We start from the raw sequence: 25,930 nt of genomic DNA, 5'->3' as shown, positions 1-25,930 counted from the left end.
TATTCTATAACGTGCTCCAAGCACTTTTTCTCACTTAATCTAACAGGTAAGAGAAACAAGGACTTCTGCCTTTCCTAAGTGGGAGGTTTCAAAGTCAAAAAGTGTTTTTAAAACCCAGCTTTTGAACCTATTTGGTTAAAACCTGCTCCCACTCTGCTGCATCACAGAATTGAATGCGCTCTTTGCTCTCTCTCAGCTGGTATGAGCCAGTACAGTGAACTCACAGGTACATCCATCTTCCCTTCAGCACCAGCACCAAACCCACCTGCACATAATAAATGCCTTTGGACTGGGCATACATCATTAAAAAGCAGTAGTCCAGGTTCTGCTTTGTCCTCCACCTGAAAGAGACAAAGACAATGGGAGTGTCAGTCTCTGCTGGGGTAGGGCTGCTCCAGGGAGCCTGCCAAGGCTGGGTTTGAGGGAAGGTGACACAGCCCTGTGAGGCAGAGGGGATGGCATATAGCTTCTCTCTTTGGTCCCTGGTCAGCTAAGAGTTACTGGAAATCTCAAGGACTTCCAAAATGAAGATAATTTGGGTTAAAATGAGCCCCTTGCTTGGTGACAGAAACACCACAGCACAAAGGAAGCCTGGCAAACCTGGTGCTACTTTATCCCCTGTCACCAAATCACATCCTTCCAGCTCTTGGATAATTCAAGTTTAAGGTCCTCACCTGCCCCTGCAGAAGAGCCTTTCCTGCTGGAGTCAGTGAGGAACTTGCTACAGTTCCTTAATTCAGGGCTTGCTTGTTTATGTGCTCACTCCTTCTTACCTGACTCTTTCCTTGGGGTCTCCAAAGGATTCTCGCAGGTGGGAGAAATCAGGATAGAAATGTGGAGATGGGGATATTACCTCCAGGAGACCTGAGTGTATTTCCTTCGGGAATCTGAGGGAGAAAAGCAGCAGTAAACTAACAAATACCTCCACATCTGACACAACATTTCATAGGCCAAATCACTGGGTAAACACTGAGCCACAGAACCAAACAAAAACCACAACCTCTAAGGTACAACTTCCCTGGTACCTAGTGCATTTCCAGGCCTCATCAGAAGACATCAGCCGGGATTGACAAGGACATTTTAAGTTATCTTCTCCCTCCCACAGTCTCCAACAGCCCCATGTGCATATACTCCCCCCACCAGCATCCTCCTTCCTCCTGCACACACACAGGTCAGTTTTAAAGACCAGCCCTGAGCACCATGTACCCTTTACAGGATTAAATGACCTACAAACTGGTCCAGCAAAGAAAGGGCTTGGCACTACAGGCATTTAGAGATTTTCCAAAGGCATCAGTAATTAAAATTAATTTTGCAGAGGTTGTGCTATACATTTCTGCTAAGTTGCTTAAAACACTGCTGTGCTGTAGTTCAGGGAGCCAGCAGGAAGTCTACCTATTCTCTTATGCTGATAAAATCAGCATCTGCTTTTCCTATAATGTGGCTAAGAAACCCTTCAAGAGTCAAACTCAAACAGAAAATAATGTCACCCATCTAAAAAGAAGGCACCTACATCAGCCTTAAGCAATACCCTGGGATTGCTCTAACTGTGAGAGAGAAGCAGGAAAAACAGTTATTTTTATACTGCCTTTTGGAGGACATTTGGTGCAAGGCTGATTTCCTTTGTTTGTGCAGAGCCTGGAGGATGGGAGATGGGGCAGAGGGAAACAAAGCAGCAAGACTCCCCAAAACTTCTCACTGCTTTTGCCCTTCTTTATTCCTTCCTTGGGACTGGAAGGTCTTTCAGCTAACATTTTCAAATCTTCCCTTCTTCAAGAAGCAGTGAAACAGCAGCTTCTCACTGAGCTGAAAAAACATTTCAGTAAAGCAGCAACAGCTTTCTCCCTCCTGTGAGAAGCCCAGCCTGCCCTGGCCCCACACCACCTCAATTCAATTTGGAAGAAAAATAATTTCAGTGGCTCAGGGAGGGGCAGGAGGCACTGGAGAGGGGGATGATGAGAAATCAAATCATTAAGTCAATTAAAGTTTCAGGACTTGTACGCAGAGGCGCTCTGTGCAGCAGTGCCCGGTAATTTCATCAGGATCCACCGGACAATCAGTCCATTATCCCCAGAAGTGCGTCCTGCTCCTGCAGGCACAAGGAGGGGAGCCCTGCCAGCTCCTGCACAGCAAGATGGAGGGCTCTGCTTCAGCTTCAGCTCTTCTGCAAGTGCCACACAGCGCTCCCCACACCCATCCCAGCCCCTCTCCCATCCCTGCCTGGGGACAGGGGCTGGCAGGAGCTGCTGCCCTTTCGCTTCTCCTTCCCGCAATGATCCCTTGGAAAGGAGCAATGGCAGGAGCTGGATGGGAGTCACCGCCCCCTCTCTCACCCCCTCTTCCCTTTGCCCCGAGCTCTGCTGCTGTTATCACTGGACCAGCTCATGGTTAATAATCCATCACCAGCTTCTGCTTAAACAGCCACAGACGAAGCTGCGAAAGCCACTGAGGCTCCAGGACATAAATAGCAGCCAGCAAGAGAGACAAATGTAACTGGAGCCTAGAACAAGGGGAAAACAAACAGGCTGGAGTGGGAAGAAAGATAGATCATGGATTTTAAAGCAAAATAAGGCAGGAGCTTTCGTGTGTGCTTACTACACTGCCCAGACTGCACAGAGCAAGGACAGGGCTGCAGCAGACGCTGAAACAACTGCCAGAATCGCTGGAAATCTAAACAATCCATCTCCTCACAGTGCCCCAGGGCAGAAGAAGCAAAACAGAACAAAATGACCACGTGTGTTAAATACTTGGGGCACAAAGCAGCCTCCTAAGAAGCTACACACGGGATGCACTTTAGAACGAGCAGAAAGTGGAAGTGGCATTAGCAAACAGAGTTTAGGAAAAAACCCCAAGCAACAACAACAAAATACAACAGGGAAGCAGAAAAGTGTATTTTCTCCTTAATGAAGCCCTTCCCTGGCCTTGCTGCAGGCACAGGCTGTACACTGAAGCCACTTGGAAGTGCTTACAAGTTTTTGATATTTTCTGCCACTCCGGCTGTGTACTGTGGATCCGTCTGAAAGCGAAACAAAAGCAGTGTTAGACCCTTCAGCCTTAGCCTGTGTCCCCCATGGCTCAGAAATCTTCTTCAACACATCCAGGGTATTGTCAGCACATCTGTATCATCTTCATTTACCCTCATATCTCCTTTTATCCAGCTTTACTGCTCTCCCATGCTGACAGGCTCCCAGGAGCCCTCCTCTGTGTTAACCAAAGGCATCACACACCAAAATCCATCCCAAAGGCCACAAGATCCTGCACCTCTTCCCCATGTGCTCTCCTAGCACTTCTGCCCCTGACAGCACCAGGTGTTTGCACAAGTTTTAACTTCTGGGCTATTTCTTTTTTCCCTACACCCCCTGTCTTGCATCCAAGAGAATATTCATGGCAGCGAATACTCTGTACCCTTTGGTGAAAATGAGGGGTCTGTTGACCAGTTTTTCATTTCAGGTTCATTTTGACACTTTTCTTCCCAAAGCCCCAGTTTGTTCCAACAATCAACATGGCAACCCATAACATTTGGGAGACAAAGGTGGCCAGTCCTGCTCGCTGCTGTCTGTGGGTGAGGTAAGTGCAAGCACAGGGACCAGCCTGAAACCATCTGCACAGTGACAGGGAAAACAAAACCCCAGAACAAAAGGCAGGAGACCCATGAGCAAAAACTGTTCCTGTTCGCTGGTGGTGGCATTGATTTGGGCAGCCATACGAGGTCCTGGGTGGATCTGCCGATGCAGCACCGCAGAAGCCGGGACCAGCTGCTGCTGGGCGAGGTGAGAATGAGACACCGGGATGTGTGTCACAGGCTGAGCACAGCACTTCTGTGCTGGCACAGAGACAAGGGAGGGTTTTCTCCAAAGGAAAAGGTCCCTTTCCTAAACAGGGCTCAGAGTTCCAGTGCTGGACTGATTTCTTACTGCACTGTGCCAAGAAAACAGCAATGGGAAAAACAAAAGCAGGAAAGATGCTCCTGGCTTTGGCAGGAACCATGTAGCTCCACTCCAAGTGTCTGAAACAGTGGGTTGGTGACAGCCATGCCAGCCATCTCACCCCAGGGCTCCCCTCAGGCAGCTGAGGAAGCCCCTGCTCTCCCAGGCAGCCCAGCCACTGTGGATGACACCTGCAGTGGCCAGCAGTGACACTTGGGAATGAGAAGTCCCTATCCCAGGAAGAACATTCAGTTGTTGCAGTTGTGCTGAGTCTCCAAATTATTCAGCATTTACTTCAGGTTCATACCACCCTCTCCACTATTTACTCTTTATCCCATGCCCTAACAAGTGCAGGTACATGGAGAAACACTTTGGGAAGAGGCAGAGCAGGCATAGACGTGGCAGACACTTGCACAGAAGGATGTTGTGCAGCTCCAAGACCAAACTTGGCCAAAGGAATCTGCAACAACTGCCAATGCTGTTACTGGGATGTGGTGTATGTGCTCCTGCACCTCACATGATCAGAATTAATTTATTTGTTGTTCACTTTCCTTGTCATAGGTACATCCTGAAAATCAGGAGCTGCCATCAGAGCAGACACCTTATTTTCAAGTCAACTAAAGTAGTGTTACTTCAGTCCAAAACAGGAGCTGGTCTGGGTCAAGTTGCTTAAAGCCTCTCAGGCTTCAACTTACCCACTGCAAAAACTTGTCACCAAACTTGTCCTGGCTCCAAGGGAGCTAAATGACTGCAAGGGAGCTAACCCTGTCCTGGGCCCTTTGGGCTGCACCCATCTGTGCACACCTTCTCCCTGTAGAAAATACCAGCCAGAGCCCTGAATGCCAAATGCTACTCAAAATGTCAGATTATGGGTAAAGAGGCAGCAAACCCAGACATTCATCTTTGTTCTGCTCTCAGTAACAGGCTACTGAGGTTTATCTTTCTCACCGGATTTCTGGAAATTAAGACAAATGCACTTCAGGCTCAAGAAAATAATCCTGAGAGGAAAGCCATGGAGAAAAATAAACATCTAAACCCATAGATAAAAGCAGCTCTTGCGGATTAATGTATCAAGTCTTTTTAGCCCTTGGATTCAGCAATGGATTCCGGGCTCCAGGCACCAGTACAAAAAGGCCTATCAGTCTCAACCCCGAGTCACCAACTCTTGAGTTTCAAGAGGGGTTTAGTGCTGTGTTACAGGTACATGGAGAAACAGAGCTGCTGCAGGAGCAGATCTGAGAGCTCTCCTAGGCATGGTCACGGGGCTGCTCCAGTTCATTTTGTGGATGACCACTCAAGCACCCTGCAGAAGGCATCATGATTCAGGTGAGCTGTGCCACACCGGTAGCTGCTAATGGGACACATTTGCCTGCTCACATCCTGATCCTCTCTGGCCCAACCAGCATTTCATTTTGGTCAATTCACACCTGCTGATCCTGCTGGACAGCAGCCCAAGGCCAGGCTCATCTGCCCAGCAAGTGGCAGAGCTGGTGTCCGGGTGGGCAGCATCCTGTTTGGCACCGAGTCTGGCACACAGTGGGGTGGGGGGCCAGGGAAAAGGGGAAAATGGCAAAGCTCTGTCTTACCTCGGCAATGAGGACAACGATGACAGAGTCCTCCTTCTCCTGCTGAGTGAGCTCTGAGATGAGGGAGTTGAGGGTGTCGGTGAGGTAGGAATGCACCTCTCGCTTCACGCTGGGGATTCCCATCACGACGGACACTGCCCAGGGCCACGGAGAGATTTTAGAGAGGGGGGGCTGTGTTGGACATTTTGCTCTGCTCCCATGACCAACTCATGGTTCACCTGGTCAGTGCCAGGCTCTGTCATTAAAAACCAGCAGTGAGCAGCAGGCTGGGGGGCTCCTGGGCTGTGCAGGGTTCCCACACTCCTGTCCTCAGCTCAGTGCCAACCAGCAGCACCCCAGCGTGCCAGGCTAGCAGGGCACCCATGGGCAGTAAGATAGGCTCTGCTTTTTTTCCTGAAGGAATGATCTCCAAGGAAATACCCAAAACCCTTTTCCCTCCCAGGGGCCTTTCCACTTGTGAACAGTAACTTGAAGACCACCTCTTGTTCTCCAAAGCCCTCCCATGGCAAAAAACACTCCAGTTTAGTAGGTGCAAGTCAGGTCTTTGGTGCTGGGTTGGGATTTGGGATCTGGGGGAATCATCAAGTAACCAAAATCCTGTTCCTGATGGGATTTGTCCCCTTATTTGGGTTACAGTCTCCATGAAGCACCCTACAAACAATGCTTTCAACTAAAGCCCTTCCAGGCAAAGTCTAGAGCACTCTGGATATGGAAAGCAGCAAACAACATCTGGCAGAAGCATCAAGAACATTTTAGGGCCAGTCAAGAGCACAGACAGCACTCCCCTGTAGACTTGCAGGCGTGACATGGCTCACCCACCCCACATGTCACCATAACCAAGGAAGCTTGCATGATGCATGCAGCCCTTCCTCCAGTCCTGCTCGTATCTGAGCCACAGCCAGGCCCGGAGGAAAGGGGAGGGACAGGCACCAAGGTGAGGAAGAGCACCAGAAGCAGCACTAATTCCCATTTACCTCCAGTGCGCCCCTGTCCCACATGCACGGCTGGCTGCAGACTGTTCTCCTTTGACAGCAAATGTGGCAAATGATGGAAGATGGTGGGAAGGTGCAGCACATTCTTGTTGGTGATATTCCACAGTTTTAACTTGGTTTCGTCTTAAAAAGGAAAAGGGAATCAATTGCAAGGCACGGTAGGAAGGAAGAGACTGCAAGGCAAAAAGCCTTTTTACAGCAGCCTGGCCACCCGAGACTACTGCTGGGTTATAAAAAATCAGGCCAACCTTTAACATGCTACCACAAACCCAATTAAAGTTCAGCAGGAGCCAGGAGGGCCTTAAAGAAGTCCCGAAATATTTGGGAAGGAGAGGGGAGAATGAAGATAAAATGAAGGTCAAATCAGATCTTTCTGCAGAGATCCAATTTTCTTGAACTGAGCAACTTAAAAAAAAATAAAAAAAGGAACAAATAAATTGGCAAGGGGTGCTCAGCCAGCCTAACTCCTTCCTCCCCCCTCTCTTTGGATACCCATTTTCCATATGGGTTGAATACAGCCATAGGAAACGGAGTGTATGACTTGCAAGGGAGAAAAAAAAGCTTGTAAGCAAGCAAATTGGCAAATATCCTCAGCAGAGGCAAATCCGTGTTTAATGATGCTTATGCACCTCTAATTAAACAGGAGTTTAAGAGCTCCCAAGTCTCTCTGAACTCCACAATTTGCTCACACCGGGGGAGAGAAGAGCAGGTCCTGTCCGCAGCCCTGCGCACACGCACACACACACACACCTCTCTACCTCCTCATTAGAAACAGCTTCAACACTGCCCCAGATCCTCAAGGCCTGTTTATTCACCAGATAAGCTGCTCCAGGTGCGGTTTATATCCCGCAGGGCCTGCTTCTCCGACAGTGCTCTCTTGATCTCCTCCAGGACCAGGTTGAGCTCCTTGGAGCGCTTCAGGCTCTCCTGCTCGGCTGCGTGCAGCCGGTCCCGGAGCGCGAGGAACTCCCGCTGGTAGATGTCCACAACGTCACCTGAGGATGGAGAAGAAAGAGAAGTTTTGTCCTCTGTGCTCAGAAGGCTTTCACTCATACCTCCCTTGCCTCCCCAGTCCTTAAATTATAGATTTAGGGAGCTGTGGTCCAGCATGCACCCATTGGTGAAAGGGTTGTGGGTAGGGCAAATTAAGTTGCAGAATTACAATAATAAAGCCACTTCCATTTTTCCTTTTTCAGCTTGGGTTTCTGGGTCATGTAGGAACAGAATCATAGAACAGTTTGGGCTAGAAAAAAACTCTAAGATCATTGAGTCCAACCATTAACCCAGCAATGCCAAGTCCACCACTAAACCATGTTCCCACATCTACACATCTTTTACATCTCTTCAGGGATTGTGATTCCACCACCTCCCTGGGCAGCTTGTGTGAATGACGGGCAGATTTCTTCTGAAGGATTTTTTCCTAATATCCAATCTATCCATTTCTGCAGGTTGAGCCTTCCCCAGCTTGTAAAAAACTTTCCCTTCCTAGATACAAAAATACAACCATCCCCTGGAGGATCCTGAGTGATGGAAAGAGAGATGTTGGCAAGGGGTAATGCTGCCCTGCAGTGAGACAAGGGTGCAGACAGCACCTCCTCCAGCTTTGGAAGAGAGACCCAAAGCTCAGGAGTCTAAAGAGATTTCGTGAATCTAACCTCTCCAAAACACATCAGGATAAAGAAAATCACATGGCAACAGCTACCTGGATGCTTATCTGTAACACTTATATGAATTCAAGTGTTTGGATACACACCTTTACGACACATCATAAATGTATAAAAACCCTTCTGATAGGGTAACAAAGCTTTTCATTTTGAAACAACATTGTATCCCATGCTCTGTAAACAGAGCAATAAAACTATTAAGATCTTTCAGTCAGAACTAACTATACAACAGCTGGGAGTGGAATCAGTGAGCCACAGACAAACCTTCACGGGACACTTTTTCCCATTACTAATGAAGCTGCTCATTAAAAACACACTTTTATCTGTGGTTATTAATGTGTTTTCAGTAAGATTGGAACTCACAAGACTATACCCAAAGCAGATTTATCCACTAAATAGTAGACTCTTAACCCAACCACATCTAGGAGAGCTAATGATCAAAAATACTGCACTGGAACTTCCCAACACAGGGCTAAATATAAATCAAAGCAATTGAACTTGCAATTGATACATTGACTGCATCAAAAACTTCTATTTTAGGGTCTATGAAGAAAAATAAAAAGGAATTTTGAAAATCAGACATATCCAGCATCAGTGCACAGAGTTTCCAAGACAACAGTGCTTCCCAGTCCAGCTACTGGTAATGCCTTTGCCTAGAAAGTTTCCCCTATTCAGACTTTTCCCCAAGAAAAACCTCCTTAAAGCCTCTGCTTCAGCACAAGGGACCCCCCCAAGGCAGTCTGGCTCCTATTAACCTTTTGACATTATTTTCAAAGCCACAGCACACGGGGAGGGAGCAGAGGAAGTTACACCCATTTGATGACTCCGTCCATCTGACAACACGTTATTCAGAGAAATTCAAGGGAGAGACATAAACAAGACCAGTCCTTCCTTTTTCCTGTGCTCGCCTTCCACTCCCATCGAGAAAACATTTTCAAACGTGCAGAAAAACACGTTGACACCCAGCTTTGAGAGCTGCCACAGGAATTCACAGGAGGATGTCAGGCTCTAAAAACTCATCCCACGATGAGTGAGACCTTTACCTGCTGGTACCTCTCAGACATAAGAATTCAGCTACATTCAGCTTTCCAGTACTCCAGATTACTGGTTTTCCTACTTGTATCTTTTACTGGCTGCATCTGGGAACACCAGCAAGGAACAAATCTCACTTTCTGTTTTTGCACAATATGATGGCTTGTGCAAGGCTGGAAGCATTTGGCTCGTGGCATCCTGGGGGGTTACTATCCTGTGGATGCTATCAAAGCCAAATCACAGCTAAAGGCTGCCATTAGATCTTGTTCTGCAATACCTGGAGCAGAGTGAAGGCGAGGCTTTGCACTTAATGGCTTTTTCCAGAGCACTGCACTTCATTTGTGTCAGATTTAGAAGGGAAATGTCACTGATTATTCAGTCACTAATGACCTGCCCGCCAAAGCAAAGAGCTGTACTTTCCTTAGACTGCAATGGCGGTGTGCAGTCAACCATTTGCTGCTTTTCTGGTTAATGGTTGGAAGTGAAACCGTATTTGCTTCCAGCGCTCTTGTCATATGATGTCTTCGTAGGCTTTCCATTCTTTAATTAAGATTTCATTAAATTTAAAAGCTGATCGATCGTGACTGGTTCTGATGACAGCCTGAACAATCCTAGACAAAGCCCGAGATGGGTGTACAGCTTCCCATGAATTTCCAGTAATTCTGCACTTGTCGGCCTGCGATGACATGTGGCTGCAGATCTGTGTCCTCACAAAAACCCTCACCACTCTGCCAGGGAGGGCTCTGAAAACCCACAAAGGGCAGCAGAGGATAAGGAGGGGGGGATTGGCTCCCATGTCTATAAGCAAGGTTGGACACAGAAGTGATTTGCTGCTAATTAGGCAGAACAAATTTTTCAGCTAGTGTCAGTTCAGCACAGACCCTTTACATACCTTTCAAAGCAGCAGCAGCACTGCCTATCTACATATTTATTGTATTCCCTCCCAGAACAAGATAACAGAGCTCTTAAAATATCCCTAGACTCAAACACTGCAGGACAAAACCTCCCAGCTATATCTAAAATAATAATAAAAAAAAGATTTAGCTTTTTTTTTTTTTGAGAGATAACACATTGCTTTGGGCTTAAAATATACCGGTTTAAGAAAGAAAGTCAGTCAGTGTTAGGTGACGGGCTGCAGGACTGACCTGGGAGACCAAAAACCTCTCAAACTTGCAGCACACATGCGCAAAGAACTCATTTCTCACCTTGCCAGGGCCCATATTTGCACTCAATGGTGTTTCACAATCTGTTTTTAGAAGCAGGTTGGCTGTGAGGCTCCAGTGGGCATCAGGCATCCTTGTACAAGCCGGGGCTCAGCAGGGCAGGGAAGCAGAGCTGGGAACAGCTGAGTGCCCATCACCATCTGTCCATGCCATGGCCACTGCAGCAGCTCTGAGAGGGGATCCCTGCAGGGGGGAGCAGCCCGAGGCTGAGGGACAGTGGCCATGGGGAATGTCCGGCTGAGCATCACTCACTGACCGATCCCCCCACGCCCCTGTCCCGCACGGCTCTGCCCGGACACAGCTGCCAGGCTTTGTGCTTTTAGCTGGGCTGGGTTTGCTGAGCAACAACACAAACCACCAGGGAAACAAAAGGCAGGGATGGCTTTCAGGAGCTGGACTTTGATGATCTTAGTGGGTGCCTTCCGATCCAGAACATTCTGTGACTCCCCAGGATGCAGCAGCATGCGAGGGGTAGGCACAGGCTGCTGGGGCTTACAGGCTGCTCCCAGGAGCCTGTGGGTGTCCCACAGAGCTGAGCTCCTGCAGCCTTCCCAAAGCATTTATCCATCTAAGACAGCACCCCCTTAACAAAAAGCATTTCTCCATTATGGAGAATTCTGTGGCTTCATTTTTATTCAAGTGACTCTTAAGTGCAAACTGTGTTTGCTTGCAGAGTTGAGCGCTGGGACAACTGCATCCATATCCATTTTCAGTTTTTGAGTGAAAGCAAAATAATCTGATCCTAAACCAGAAGGCAGACACAGAATCAGACCAGTGCAAATAAAACCCCCACCCTGAAATCTCACACAGTCCATCCATCCATCCATCCATATATATATACACACACAGAGTCAGGAATGTTATAATTCTGTATTTTGCATTCATCTTTCCAATCACATCCAACCTCCCAGGGAGTCTGCAGTGCATTTTAAACACATCCATATTTCAGTTCCAATTACTTTTGGTTTTGTTCTCTGCTGATAACCTCTCCCAGCAGAGTGGACCCATGGCCAGTGCCAGAGATTTCCCTCCAATTCAATCTTTTCAAAAGCAAACACACAGTCTTTGCTAGCTGGACTTGCTTCTCATTAGGAAGACTTTCAAGAGACTTGGTTTAAAAACTAAAAACAACCCTCAAACCTCTAAACTGTTTAGCCCTGTAAAATCTTGGCTTCAAGAACAAAACTGCACCTTTAGACTGCTGTTGCATGAATTCCCAAAGCCAACGGAGCAAGAAAAAGTGCACTTCCCTTACAATGTAAATGAAGCTGGAGCAGAAAATTCATCTGCTCACAGAAAATGTCTCTGTAATGACTGTTCTCCCTAATTTTATTTAAAGCACCCCTTTAAGAAATAAATGCTTCCCCTCCTAGGACTTGCAAGGGCCTGAGGCGACTGCAGAGCACACAAATAACCCTCTCTCCATGCTGGAGCATCTGTGTTATCCAAAAATGCTAACAGGGAAGAGCAGGAACCAGGCTTGTGAGCCACTGCCCCATCCCAGCCAGGCACCCATGCTGCCTCCAGCCCCAGCCATTCCCAGCAGCTCCTGGAGTTAGATGATGATTTTTAATTTTTATTTTTATTTTCTTTTTTACATTTTGATGTTTAATGATTTATATAATGCTGGCACCGCTCCACGCATTACACTCTAGATTGCCCTGATTGAATCACAACATTCATTAGGTCTTTTGCTAACAGAATTTCACTGGACCATTAAAATGGATAGAAGGAGTTACTGTGCCGTATCGGTGAATTAAATTCAGCTCGTGAGACACAAAAAAGAAACAGTCCTGTTTTACATGGAAATCTGGTGGCTGGGGCAGCACACATGTGTCAGGCACTCTGCACACAGGTACAGAGATTGCAGCAACTCCACAATAATCTATTTATACCTTTAAAAGCAAAATGTTGCCCTTTGCTTATTTGGCTTTAAAAGGTAATAACCAGCTCTAGAGATTCACCATAAACAAATCCCCAAATCATCCCTCAAAAAAACACTGCAAAGAGACTTTTAAGTAGCAATAAAAAAGATAGTTTAGCATCCAAAATACCCAAATATCAGCCCCTCTTCACCCCCCCACCAAAAGCAGGATGAAGACTGAGCAGGTCTTTTCTTTCAGATCTAAACATGAAGTGAGCTCCTGTGAGATGAGAAAGCTGAGAGACACATCACCTTCCCTTCTGTGAGCCAGCAGGTCATGGCTCCCAGTTTCAGACTCATCTTTTAAAATCATAAATATTTTGGCAGCGTGGGATAGATGCAGCCACTGAGAACCTGATTTGCATTAAGGAACTGAGCACCAAGACATGCCAAGCAACAATTCAAACACTGTCAAGGGTAGAGTTTGGGGAGTGGGTGGTATCTGGCAGGGTGGGCCTCCCAAAAGGCTCCAGCAGTTGCAATTACCCTGCTGGGGGCTGATTCATCTGCATAGAAAGTGTGAGTGTTTCAGCAGTGCCATCACCACACAGCAAACACGGATCCTCTATTTAGTAAACATTATGCGACATTTACTTCTCCACTGTGTCCCAAACCACCTGGATACTCAGTCAAAGCAGACATTTTCTAGCTGCTGCTTATAAATACACCCCAAGTTTCTTTATTATAAGGTTTTTACATAACTTTTGAAAGAAAAAAAAAATTAAGCAAAGGAAGTTTTTTTTTAAAGAAACTTTTTCAAGTTTTAAATATTGAATTTTAACTTGTGGTTACCACAAAGGCAAAAAATTACATGGAAAGTAGGATCTTTAGTACCACTAGAAAGCTGGTTATTATTGGGAGAATAGCTATAGGTGTGGAGAGCTTCAGGCAGGAGAGGGGCTAGGGGAGGAAAGGGGGGGCAGGTGGATTTCCCAACTCAAAGCAATCGGGCTGGGTTAGGCAGTGCTGGCACTGGCACTTCTAGGGAGGCCCAGTCACCAGAGTCATGGAATGGTTTGTGTTGGAAGGAACTTTAAAGTTCATCTCATTCCACTCCCCTGCCATTGGCAGGGACACTTTCCACTAGCCCAGGCTGCTCCAAGGCCCATCCAACCCGGCCTCAGACACTGCCAGGGATGGGGCAAAAGAGCTGCCCAAACCAGCAGCTATGCTTTAGTTCCTTTTGTTCATCCTCTGCCCTTTATTTTCTCTTTATTTCAGTTCAATTAGTTCCTACAGCACGTGATATCCTGGACTGGGGCTGAATAATATATTTTGATGCCCCCACCACCACGATTCTCCCCTCAGTGCCACCACTATGCTCCAGCTTGGAGCCTGTCCTCAAGAACCATCCTGATCGGATGCAGAGCTGCTCTGGAGCACCAGAGTCTACAGCATATTAGAAAAACTAGGACCCACCCTCCACACCCAGTAAAGGCACTGGTTGCCCAGGTGGGTGATGGCAAGGAGAGATCCCCCACAGTCAGTGGGGCTCTTGTGCTGCCTCTGGGCTGGCTGCTGTGTTTGAGCATCCCATGGCATCAGCGTCATGCTGAGAGAACTCATCAGCCAGGGCAAGAGGCTTATTAAAAGTCAGCCTGTCTGAAAAAATGATCCTCAAATAAAGCAAGAGCTTTCCCCAGCTCCAGTCTGGTGTGTGTATATGTTGTTTTCTTTAATATGGCCATTTAATAAGAGCCTGTGGTATATTTAGCAGCATTTCAACCTTCAGCAGCTCTGTGTAATGAGATAGAAATGCAATGCATCTCTCCATTGACGGTCCCTCCCCAGGGAACACGGGCACCTTTAAGTCACTATTTCTTTTTGCAGCAGTAGGTGTTGATCATATTTCTGTTGTGCATCTCCTCGCTGAAGTTTAGTGTTGTCTCAGCACATACGTCATCAGAAGGATTCGAGAGGAAAATTCATATCCCCTGCACTTTGTTATTCCAAAGTGTGAGCTGCTGTTTGCATTGGAGACTCAGTTCAGACAATGCACTCACAGATATTTCAAAAAATAAGCTTTTTGTTTTGCTTCTAAAGTCCTAAGTAGTAAGTTTTCAGAGACGGGGATGAGTAGATTTCCCATTATGGGATGCTGAAACACAACACAGATGGTGAACATTATAACTCCCCATTCCAAGGAGGAGAGCAAGTCACAGGGGTGCCTGTGCCCAAATCCAAAGGCTCCCCAGGGGGGATGCAGGCTCCAAAGCACGGCTGTAGAAACTCAGAAATTAGGAATGCAAACAGCAATGCCCATCACCTCTGCCTAAAATGCCTTGGATCAGGGCAGAGGAGGCAGCAGAAGCTGTCAGACTGCTCTTGGGTACCTGCAGAGCAGGTTTGGAATCTCTTTCTGCAGCACAGCTCCGTGGGTGAACCACAGTGAAGGATACAAAGGGCTTCGAGATCACGGCGAATCCCCTGGGCTTCACCTGCCAAACAAAAGCACTGGCAGGAGAGGAAATTTCCTGCAGGTATAAACCACCATCAGCTTCTGACAAAGGAACCAGTCCTGATTTGTCCTGGGGTTTTTTACCAACCCATTCAAAGGATTTAAGAGATGAAGAAATCAGATGGCAATTCATTTTGCTGCAAAAAAAGCTAAGAAGGAAAGGGGAAGAGGGCAAATGCTGCCATTGACCTAAAGAGAAAAAAAATGGGATTAAACAGTGAATTTTCATCATAGCAAAAGGTTAACTATCCAGAGGAAGCCATAAGGATTGGTATTAAACTCACCAGCTAATAGATTTAGTGAGAATCTGGGGAAGGAGATGAATTAGTGAAGTAGCCAAATACGGAGTGGACATGGAGATAAGCTCATCAAAGCCAGAAAAGGAGCAAATCATCAGGCAAAAAGTCAACCAAATGGCAAACTGACATCAAAACTGATAGATGCAATTTAACTGGGGGTGGGGAAATCAAGGTATTTTTCACATGGTTCTTAATTAGCAATATCAACTAGGGAGGAAACCACAGCATCAGTGTCTGCAGCCCTATCTGCAGTCAACAGCAATCCAGGGATAAAACGGGGATAGGGAGGGAGGTAAACAAGATGTTAGTGTGGTTAGTGAACAGGATGGAGAATAATAGTATGAAGATTATAACATTATTAAAATCATGCTGCCTAATCCCACAATAGTTTTCACCTCATCTGAAAAAGAATATTAATACGGACTTAAAAGGGGCTTTTGAGAGGGTGATAAGAATGATCAAAGGCCTGGGGAAAAAATCCTGCTCTGTAAGAAAAGAAAAAATATATGAGATAATTCATCTTAGGATGGGCATGATAATAGGGCTTATGATGAAAAGCATCGAGAGTGATATAATGAAAATATACCACAGGCTTCCATTCTTCCCTGTTTCAAAACATAGCAGTAAGTAACCATTTCATTCAAATATTAATTTGAAACTGAAAAGGAAATGTGTTGTACAGATCAAGCATATTATTTCTCTGAATTCACTGAGGAATTTAAACAATGTCAAAGAGCTGGAAGGTGCTGAGCCCAAGGTCAGGTAAAACACTGTTCTGCCAGTGGTCCCTGGTCTTAGCTGGGTGGGGAGCCCCCTTTTCTCCCCTTTTCCTTGGGAGAAAGACCACACATTTCTATGCCTCTCCTCACAACCTAATTAGGAGCACTGAAGCTTTTGTCTTCAAAGCAAAGCTAATTCATTAGCAATCTAATTATTTACCTGTGTAGCACCAATACAGCTTTCGAAGCATTTTTTCTCAAATGGAAAGTGAAGGCTTTGTACTCGGTGGTATTTTTAATACCCTTTATTTGACTGGGGAATAAAAACATGCTGAAAGTGAACAAAATAAAGCATTACAGAAATCATGGGTCATTAAATCTTGAAATAATTGCAGCTTGACAGGATTTTTAAATGAGGACATTACACTGGGCAAGGGGTGGTCAAGGAAGGGGGGAAAAGGGGAATGCAAAAGCTGAGAGTTTGTACATGTGGTCAATCCTACCAAGCTAACCTGTGTATGGTTTAAAAGGAGATGCATTTGCCCAATGCACTTTCCTTACATGGCATGGCCATGGAAAAGGCTTTTGGATGCAGCAGCAGGAACAGCCTGGTGTTGTTCTCCTGCTCTGAACATGAACATGCAGGAACCTACAGCAGCCTCATCTGTGCCTCTCTGGGGTCCAGGCACAGCTCTGGGCACCTACCATGCCATGGGCCATGTCACTTGTTATGCTGGATTGTGAACCATCACAATGCAGGAAAAGCCCAAATCGGATTTGCTTGGCTCTCACCAAACCCTCCAGACTGCATTTCTCTCCCTTTCACCTCGTTCTCACAACAAACAGCAAAGCCAGTGAATAAAATCTCATGAAGCAAAACAAACCCAAAGGAAGAGCTGATGGCTGGAGCGTGCAGGACCATGTCCCCACGGGTGCTGGCAAGGCCCAGCTCTGGAGCTTTACAGAAGCAGAAAACCCTGAAGCAGAGCAAATGCCTGCAGTCCAACAGGAAAACCCTTTCCATTATAACCTAATTAAGTTAATAGTGAAACAGAGACCTCGTTCCACCAAAACCCATAGCCCCCACACATCCTGCTTAGTGCTAATGGCTCATAAGTCCATCCAAAAGGATTCTCTCCAAGAAGGAAAGTCAATCCTTGCAAAGGTCACTGTGTTAATCATCACGCCCTTTCTCCAGCAGCAGCTGTCGGTAATTGCCTGTGAAGGAGTCGAAATGAAACTCTTGTTAATCCTTCTCCCAACATTACTAAAATCAAACATCATCATTATCCCCCCCACAAATGACCCTGAGCCACCAGCACTTCGCAGCTGATGGACAAGCTCAGCCCATCTCAGGAGAGATGTGGCACTGACCAGTGGAAAAAGCAGCTCCACACTGCAAATTGAAGGTGAATTTATTGATTAGCAGCAGTAAGTGCTGGTGCCTTGTATTTCCCCACCTCCTGTACAATCGACCATTGCACTCATCATTCCACTAAAGTTACCACCAGACTCAGAGCAGCCGAGATCCTGGAACAGTGGGAATTTGTTTAATCAATAACATATGAAGCTTTTGGCAGGGCTGAGTGTATGAAAGAATTTTACAACAGTGAAATAAAGTATTGCTGTGTTATAAATCAGAGAACACATATGGAAAAGTTAGAGTGATGTACTAAGAGGGATATCAAGGAAATCACAGAAGTTCTGGCTGGAGTCCCTGGCTCCACTGATGTTAATAGCTGAGAACTTCAATTCAAGTCAGGTTTGACTTCTTTTTCCAAAAGAGTAACTCATTTGCAATGCATGTGACTGTATTTGAGTGCAAGGATATTGAGAGCAAACCCCTCATTCCACTGTTTATGTAAATTGTATGTCTTGTCTACCTGCAGATCCACAGCCACCACCAGATTCCAATTTCCCTATTGTACCAATGCCTGATCAGATGCACAACCATGCTGTTGGGTAGAGCAGATTTTAAAATCACCACATACTGATCACAGGATGAGCTGATCTAAATTGCATTCTGTTTCAGTAGTCTTAAATAATTTGCAGAATGCTCAAAATAAAGTGCATGCAGAACCTTTTAAAAATTACTCAGCATTAATATTTGAAATATTTATCCCCTGGGGTGCAGGCTTGTAACATGAGCACTTAATGGGGTACATTTTCTTTTCTCTAGAGAAAAAACAAGACATTGCCATAAAATAGCACACTTAGGCCAACTATAGTTGTTGATGCTATCTGAGGGTTCTTGTTTCATTTTATATGCTAGGATAGTTCCTGGGAAGAAAAACATACCACTAAAAGAGTGGGAAGACCCACTTCTCCCTTTTGTCATTCACCAGCCAAGAAAACATGAGAAAGGGTTATCAAATAATGTCGACACCCTCTCCCACAAAGCCAGACCAGCTGGTTTAGAATGCATAAAACCCGCCCTTATTTCTTCTTCCCCTTGCAGAAAACACATCACTGGAAGTACAAAGACAGAATTCCCGACTTCCCAGCAATAGCAACCTGCATTAAATGAACTTCTTACTATTCCAAAATGCAGGGACTAACCCAGAACCAGGCAGCCTTGGTTCCACACCCCACAACAGCCCAGCTGCAGAGCTGCCTGCCAGCCCGTGCCAGCAGCAGCATTATTCCAGCAGATCAGCTCTGCTGAGAAGCAACACAGATGCTGGTGATGGCACAGCGCAAGATGGGGGTTGCAGGACATTTCAAGGGTAGAAAATAAACAGCTGGAGGGGAGGAGGATGCTGACTACACGGGTGTCCTACTGCTAAGACCTTTGGTTGCTTATTAAATGATGCCTGAAAGCTTCTCAACAAACTGCTGCTGTGAAATGTTACTGGCATCTCCCACTCCCCTGTGCCGAGCTCTAGGCAAGGTGTCATGAGTGGCTTTCAGTGAGCCAGGAGTGCCAAAATGGGCAGGGTGCTCCCTGCATCTCCTCAGAGGGCACCAAAACCCAGTCAGCCCCACAGTCCCATGGCCTGGTGCAGCTGGAAAATTTAGCATCCTTGCTGCAAGCTTAATTTTGGGTCAGATCATCCTGCTGACCGAGTCAGTGATGCAGAGGAAGCACATGGGAACCAGGATGTCCTTTTGGACAACAGCCCAAAAGGAGAACAGTTTAAATGTCTGTGAAACCACATCCCTGGAGGTTTTGCTTTCTTGCAATGTCAGGTTTACCTAAAGGCTTAAAGGCAGTGCACTGAGCCTTACAGCCTGCTGCTTGCCACCTCCAAAAATAGGTGTGGAGCCTGGACCACAGGACCATGGTATTTATGCTTAATTTCACAACTATTCTTAAAGTGCTGCTGAGTCCTGGAAGAAGACACTTCACACTCGCTGTGAGCAAAGACATGCTGCTCACACCTCACATTCCCTTTGAACATGTCTGTTGAAATGAATTTGGCTTTTCAGTATTTCACTCACCCTTACCTTTACTGGTGCCACATATAAGGTAACCTAATTGCTATGTGGGCTGCTGTGGATCAGTTTTCCAGACCCTCCACCCCGAGGGAAGCTTTGTTACAGAAATTTGACATGTTTAGGTGCTGCAAGGAGAATGCAAGATGGGCTGCCAGAAGCTGTGCCCTGCAAACAGCATTGAGAACCCACAGGGAGAGTTTTCCATGATTAAACAGCTGCATCTCACGCAGCCCAAGAAGCCCCAGTGCAGCCGTATGTCCTGACAGCAGCATGTGAAGGATGACACCAGATCAGGCTGTCAGCTCAGGGAGGTGTGAGGGAAACACAAGAGAGGGCACAGAGCTCCAGAGAGGCCATGGCTGCTCAGGAAAGGCACAGGAGGGAAAGGGCTTTTACACAAGAGAAACCCCAAACACAGCTGAGCAAAGGCACAGTCGGTACTGAAGGAGTTAATCTGCAGGAATCACAGCAAACTGCACCAGTGGGTGTGAGGGTCTGCAGGGCCTGACCCTGCTCACTGCAATCTGCCTGTCCCAGGCGTGCCAGGAGGTCAAAACTCAGGAAAAATCCCACCACGGCGGAGAGAGGCTGAGCACGGCACAGGACAAACAGCAGAGTGACTCAACCACAAGGAAACTGCCCTTAAACTCGCAGCATCACTACGTAGAGCAAAATTTGAGCCCTTGTTCCCTCTCTACAAAGGTTTATTGGACTTCAGTGTCCAGGGAGGTAATTTCTGTACTGAGGTGCTTTAAGTAGCCCTGATGCACCCAAAATGAGTCTCTCAAGGGCCATGGAGGCTGCTCAGCACCTCCTGGAGTCCCCTGGAGTGCCTTGCTGATAGATCCATAAAGCAAATCACCCTGGGTGAGTCCCCAGTTAATAACTTACCCTCACACCCAGCTTCCCAAAGCTTCCTGCACTCGGATCAGCTTTGTTACCCAGGATCACCGCTGTGCACGGCTGAGAAAAATCTAATCCAATTTCTTTCTTCTTTAGGAATAAAACATCAAGCGTGGGCAGTCAGTCAGATACAGCAGCAATGTGGAAGTAGTGGCAGCAAAGCTGTGTTATCATCGCCAGCAAACCCATGGCTGAGGGAGCAATGGAGATGCAGGATCTCCAGTGCTGGCATGGGCTGGAAGAGTGGTTCAAGACACACAGCCTCCTTTGGGGAACTCATAATTTAGTTTCATGACCATGGAAAACCCCAAAATGTGTAAACTATAAGATCACGACTTTGCACATAAGTATTCATGACAACAGAGACACTCCTACAAGGTTCCCATGGCCATGTCCAAAGCCTGGTGAGAGCAGGGGCATTCTGACAGCCTTATAAATCCATACACTGAAAGAAATATCATATTAGCCCTATACTGCTGCAGACTGGAGCAGCCCCAGCACCACCTCCCCAGCAGGGAGGGTTCTGCCAAGGTACATATCCTTGTGGGCAACCCAGAAGTGGCTAAACCACGTTAAAAGCCACAGTGGGGTCAGGACACCACAGAGAGCTGTGCCCCAGCAATGTCCCCTCTTGGGGACACTCTGCAGCCAATTCCCTGGGCATGTTTTACAGAGGACAAGCCCAGGAACCCCAGGTGTGTCTGGGTGGGTGGGTGGGTGGGTGTGTTTGATACCAGATTTCAGGGAGCTGATGTTTCTAAAACCTTTCCCCAATACAGATTTGGAAGGTGTTGGACAAGCAGCTGCCCAAACACCCAGGAACAGGCAGGATGAGAGTGCTAAAGCAGCCTTGCACCCCTGACAAATAAATTCTTTAACATTAGACAGCAGACTGTAAAACAAAGCTATAAGCACATATCACTTCACATGAAGGCAAATGCATTCTGCTGCTAATGCCCATAACTTCCCTACTGAGAATAATGGATGCCAAAAGAAGAAACATCCAAGAGTGCCAAAACATGCACTGTTTTAGTTTTTTTTTTTTCCTAAGCTTGTGTTGGGCACACTACTTGAAATACAGAATGGCTGAATTCTATTTTCTCCCTAACCCCCAAGCTAACATAAAATGCCTGTGTTTTAATAGTGTCATTAAGCATTAGGATAAATTACCAGGGTTATAATGAATTCTCAGAAAAAAATAGTTGTGTCTTCAGAGCTGTGTTCCAGTTATACACCAAGCTGTATTTCAGATTAAATAACAAGCAACTCCTATGATGTGTAGCAGGTAGGAAATCACACTAAATAATGCTGGAGGTCCTTCCCACCTTTGAAATAAAATAAAAAAAGTGTTATTTACGATCAGCATACTACAGGGCCTGGCTGATCCTCTGGAGCTAAAAAGGAAGAGCTGGATGATCTTCCAAAGGAGAAGGGAGAGGAAAAAAGCCAGTAAAGTTTCCCAGCCAGGGAAACAATTTATGGATAGAAGCATTTTTTTCAACTTCTTCAGCAAGGAGACCATGCACACTTATCTTGCTGTTCAAAGGACATCTTGTGCTTATGAGCAAATTTGTCCAAACCGTTCTGGCTCTGGCCGTGGCAGCGTGTTTAGTACACTATTTCCAGATGTGCTTCTATCCCCGTCAGCCCGGCTGCTGCCTCAAGCCAGAAGAGTTATATAAGCTGCAAAGCTTAATTGGATTATTTAGCCCAAATCTTTGGCCGAGAGGCAGGGGGGATGGAGAGCTGGACAGGCAGCCTGGAGAGGAGCTGCACCCCCTCCCAGCCTGGGGAGAAAAGGGAGGAGCAGAACCCGGCGAGTGAAGAGTTCATAAAGCAGGACTGGCCTCCGTGTCTCCCTCCAATTTCTCACACCTCTTGTCCCTTTTACAGAGGGGACAGTAGTTGGTATTTTATTAGAGCCATGTTCTCCTACTATAACAACAATTAAAAAGGAATGCAAGAAGCATTTAGAAGACATGAGCATTTCCTCTCTGCACGAACAAGCATTTCCTGACTCTGCAGCTCCACAACATGGAATAACACATTTAGCAACCTTGTTTTCCTGCAACAATATTTTTTCCCCAAACTTTGGCTGTTGTGGTGGCTTATTTTCCATTTAAGGGCATAATCCTGCTTGCTGGATAACCCATCCCAGCAGATCTTCACAGATGTAATTATTAGAGCAAAGTCCTAAAAAAGAAAGTGTAGCGACTATTCTTGGGAAGAAATCGGGAAAGAGAAGAGAGAGAAGCTGAAGAGTTTCCAGAAGTCATAGCTATCAAAGTATGCCAGAATGATTTTACTCCTTTTATTTTTAATAGAACTGGATAGTTAAGTCAGAAGTTAACACAAATATATAAACTCACACTAAACTTTGAGCAGGTAGCCTGATCCGTTGCTTAAACAAAAAGTACATGCATGCTTAACAGCCACTCAAATCATTGTCATGAGGCCCTGGCTGGACTTTGTATGGCTTTACTACAAATAATAATAAAAAAAAGCAGCCTGGCATCCTTCTCTGCCACTGCTGACAACATTCCCACCACTCTCCACCAGGCAAAGTGCCACAGATGAATTCAACAGATTAAAACAACCAGAACAGTACAGGCAGGGATGTGCTCAGTCCTGCTGGAAACAGCTCCACAAACACTGCAAATCACACACAGAGAGGGAGGATGCCTCTCACTGCTCCAGCTCTGGTCCCCAGAGCATCATGCACAGAAGAACCCCAAAATCCAGAGCACCATTGCTAGCATCCACACTGCAATTCCTGATGAATATTCCAGTGAATGAGAAGCTGCAATTAACACGCTGTACAGAGTGATAGTAAACAGCAGCAGTGACCAAAAAGCTCTTCATAGAAGGGCTCTCTGCTACAATACCATGATTACTAGTTATGGAAATATTTCAAAAAAAGGCAGACAAAGAGATTTCCACAGGGCACAGCGAGCCATCCAATTTGTGCTGTGCTTGGACTTCGTAAATCAAAATCCGAGCGGCATTTACAGCACTCTAGCTGTTCCTTAAACTTTATTTTTCTTTACTGCGTGCATTTTAAGCCCTCAGTGAGCTGCAGCTAAAGCTCTGTGTGACTGATGGGAAGGAGAAAGTTGGCTCAGGCTGACCGGGCAAAGCAGGCTCACCCCCCTTCCCCGTTATCTGCATTAAGAGCTTCGACAAATTTGTGTAATACCCAGTGTTATAGAAATGGATTTCCAACCAGAAGAGCAGTTGGCAGGATTAAACAAGTAGAAAAGCACATGCACATAAAAAAATCAGGAGGTCTGCACACGAGCTAATGGAGCAAACAGAAAATCACTGGGCATGGTCCCTGGGCTGGAGAACCACTTCCTTTACGACAGACAGTAACGTCTCATTACAGGAGAAACAAATACAATAAAGATGAATATTCCATCTTCCCCTGGCTACATTTTAAGTGTTAAGCCAATACAAATTCTCTGGTTATATTTCACAAAAATAGCTACTCAAAAAAACCCTGCTGGCAGCGCAGCAGAGAAAATTTCATTTGAAAGATAAATCCTACATTTTTCGTAGGCAGATGTGAAAATATATCAGACTTTATCATAACAGCACCTCCCGCGAGCCAAAGAAGCCACAGAGTAAATTTGCAACAAAAAAGTTGCTTATTTTCCTTCCTTCCCCTATATTGCTTAACTCAACACAAACAAAATTAGGAGCAAACCAAGAGTTACTTCATCTGGTAAACAGAGGCCACACTCTCCCAGCACCACGGTGCTCTGCAAAGTCAGAGTGGAAGTCGGGATCATCAGTGAAACACTTGCACGGTGGAACCGCGCAGATGCTGTCATTACTGTCGTGACAAAATGACCATTCAGCTCCGCTCCTCCACCGAGGCAGGACCGTACCAGCCCTCAGCAAACAAGCGTGGCCTTGTCGGGGTGTGTGGGCACGAAGGCGCCTGACACCGGCCAGCGGCCGCCGGGAGAGGGCTGCTGGCAATTTCAGGAACGCTGCCAAAGGCTGAGCTGCAGCAGGACATTGTAGCATCGCTATTTCTGGCTGATAAAAGGGCAAAATCGAGCTACCTCCACGGTTTAGTGAAAACTCCTACGAAGCTGAGTCGCGAAATGATCTTAAAGCTGCTCTTCGGTGCAGGATTGTAAATCTGGATCAACACCACCTTCGCTCCTGCTGCAAGAACACTGCACTGAAGGTGATTATCCATCTCTTACCAGGATGGGGCACTGAGCAAAGGAAGAAGCATCTTTAATCAATTAAATCCCAGCTTGGACTGAGAGTCCAATTTCTGCAAAGAACATCCCGGGGCTGCTCCCACAAAGCAAATGAAATTCCCAATAGAAGGTGTTGAAAATGGACGGCAGAGAGACACACACCCTACCCGGGAGTGTGCTGGGTGCTTAATCATTAAAACCTGGGGTTCCACACAGGTCTGCATCTGCAGTTCTCACCTGCTCCCATGGGAGGGGATGGATTAGGGGATGGGAGCTGGAATTGCCCCAGGAAGTGGTAGCACCAGGGATCTGAATGTAACTTCCAGTCTTGTGCCTCTTGCAATCTCAAGAAGACCTTTTTCTGGATTCAAAATATTTTTAATTATGACTAAATAGTTAATTATGACTAAATAGTTAATTATGACTAGTAATTTTAGCTTTAATGTAACAATGAAGCAGACAATCACTTTTAACCAAATAACTAGGAAAAAATAAACCTAATAACATATATATAAAGTAAATCTGGTCTGCTTGGCAAAGCTTTCCTGCAGCCTAAACCAGGATCAGCGATGACCTGAAGTGCAACAGAGCTGTGCAAGGAGGGCAGCTCCTCAGATTTGTAGTTTTGGCCAAACTGACTACAAACTGTTGGCCTGAAGTCCCCTGGATTCAAGCACTGGAAGCAAAGAAGCAGCTGTTTCTATGGACTGTAGCTTGGAGGATAAGCTTAGGCTTTTGAGATTGCTTATTTTCTTAAGGTTGGTTTACGTATATTTATTCCTTCTATCATCTCCCCTTGCCTTGCATCTCAACTTTGAATTATTTATCATCAGGTATCACATTCATTTGCATACTTTATGAGGTGCAAACCAAATGATTAGTCATTCCATATTAGACTTTCCCAAACCATCTGTGCCATGCTCTGCAGCAGTTTGGTTTTGGTTTTCTTTAATACTTGAAGGGGAAATAAAAGTTCAAGGGGAGAATACTGGATTAACTTGAAACACAGAGTAAAATAGTCCACGCTTGTGGATGGCAAAGCTTTATTACTGTGCTAGAGTCATGTTCCTCCAGGAAGGTGCAGATGATCATCTTCAGTGTAATTTAACCACTGATACAAATTGCAAGCAGCATTATTTCAAAGACCTCTGATTATTGATTAGAAACAAAGTCCTTCTCTTCCTGCTCCCTCCTTGAGTGGTGCTGATTGCACACAATAGAGAGCTATCACTTAAAGAGCCAATTAAGTCAACTTCTGAAAGGTAATTGAATAGCTGGAATTCTTAGTGCACTATTGTACTGCATTATCTTGATTGCAATGAAGGAAAAACAAAGCCAGAGCAACAAAAATTAGAGAATGAGGCTCTGGCCATAGGCAGGAATACTGAAATGGATGGGCCCATTAATGCTGTCTCCCCCCCTCCAATATTTTCTTTCTGTGGTTACTTCTAACTCTTGCTAGATGTGTGAGAAAGCACAAAAAACTTGGTCTTGTTTATTTTCTGCATTGGCAGGACTTTATGAGGGATGGGCTGAGCTGCTGACCAGGCAC

The 25,930-nt window shown here is 46.0% G+C and overlaps 1 protein-coding gene across 2 annotated transcripts in view; it reads right to left on the bottom strand.

Moving 5' to 3' along the window:
- The window catches only part of MGAT4B (alpha-1,3-mannosyl-glycoprotein 4-beta-N-acetylglucosaminyltransferase B), a 50,753-nt gene that overhangs the window by 8,190 nt on the left and 16,633 nt on the right, over positions 1-25,930 (bottom strand). For both annotated transcript variants that reach the window (XM_015641842.1, XM_015641843.1), the window contains exons 2-7: positions 7,317-7,496; positions 6,484-6,624; positions 5,510-5,643; positions 2,967-3,013; positions 774-887; positions 266-341 (exon numbers count right to left, since the gene is read on the bottom strand). In XM_015641842.1, coding sequence (XP_015497328.1) covers positions 266-341; positions 774-887; positions 2,967-3,013; positions 5,510-5,643; positions 6,484-6,624; positions 7,317-7,496 — 692 coding nt within the window. The remainder of the gene's footprint in view (positions 1-265; positions 342-773; positions 888-2,966; positions 3,014-5,509; positions 5,644-6,483; positions 6,625-7,316; positions 7,497-25,930) is intronic.

Source organism: Parus major, chromosome 13, assembly GCF_001522545.3.
Source record: "Parus major isolate Abel chromosome 13, Parus_major1.1, whole genome shotgun sequence".
Taxonomy (NCBI): domain Eukaryota; kingdom Metazoa; phylum Chordata; class Aves; order Passeriformes; family Paridae; genus Parus; species Parus major.
Note: the sequence above shows the minus strand (reverse complement) of the source record. Positions and strands in the feature narration are given on the sequence as shown.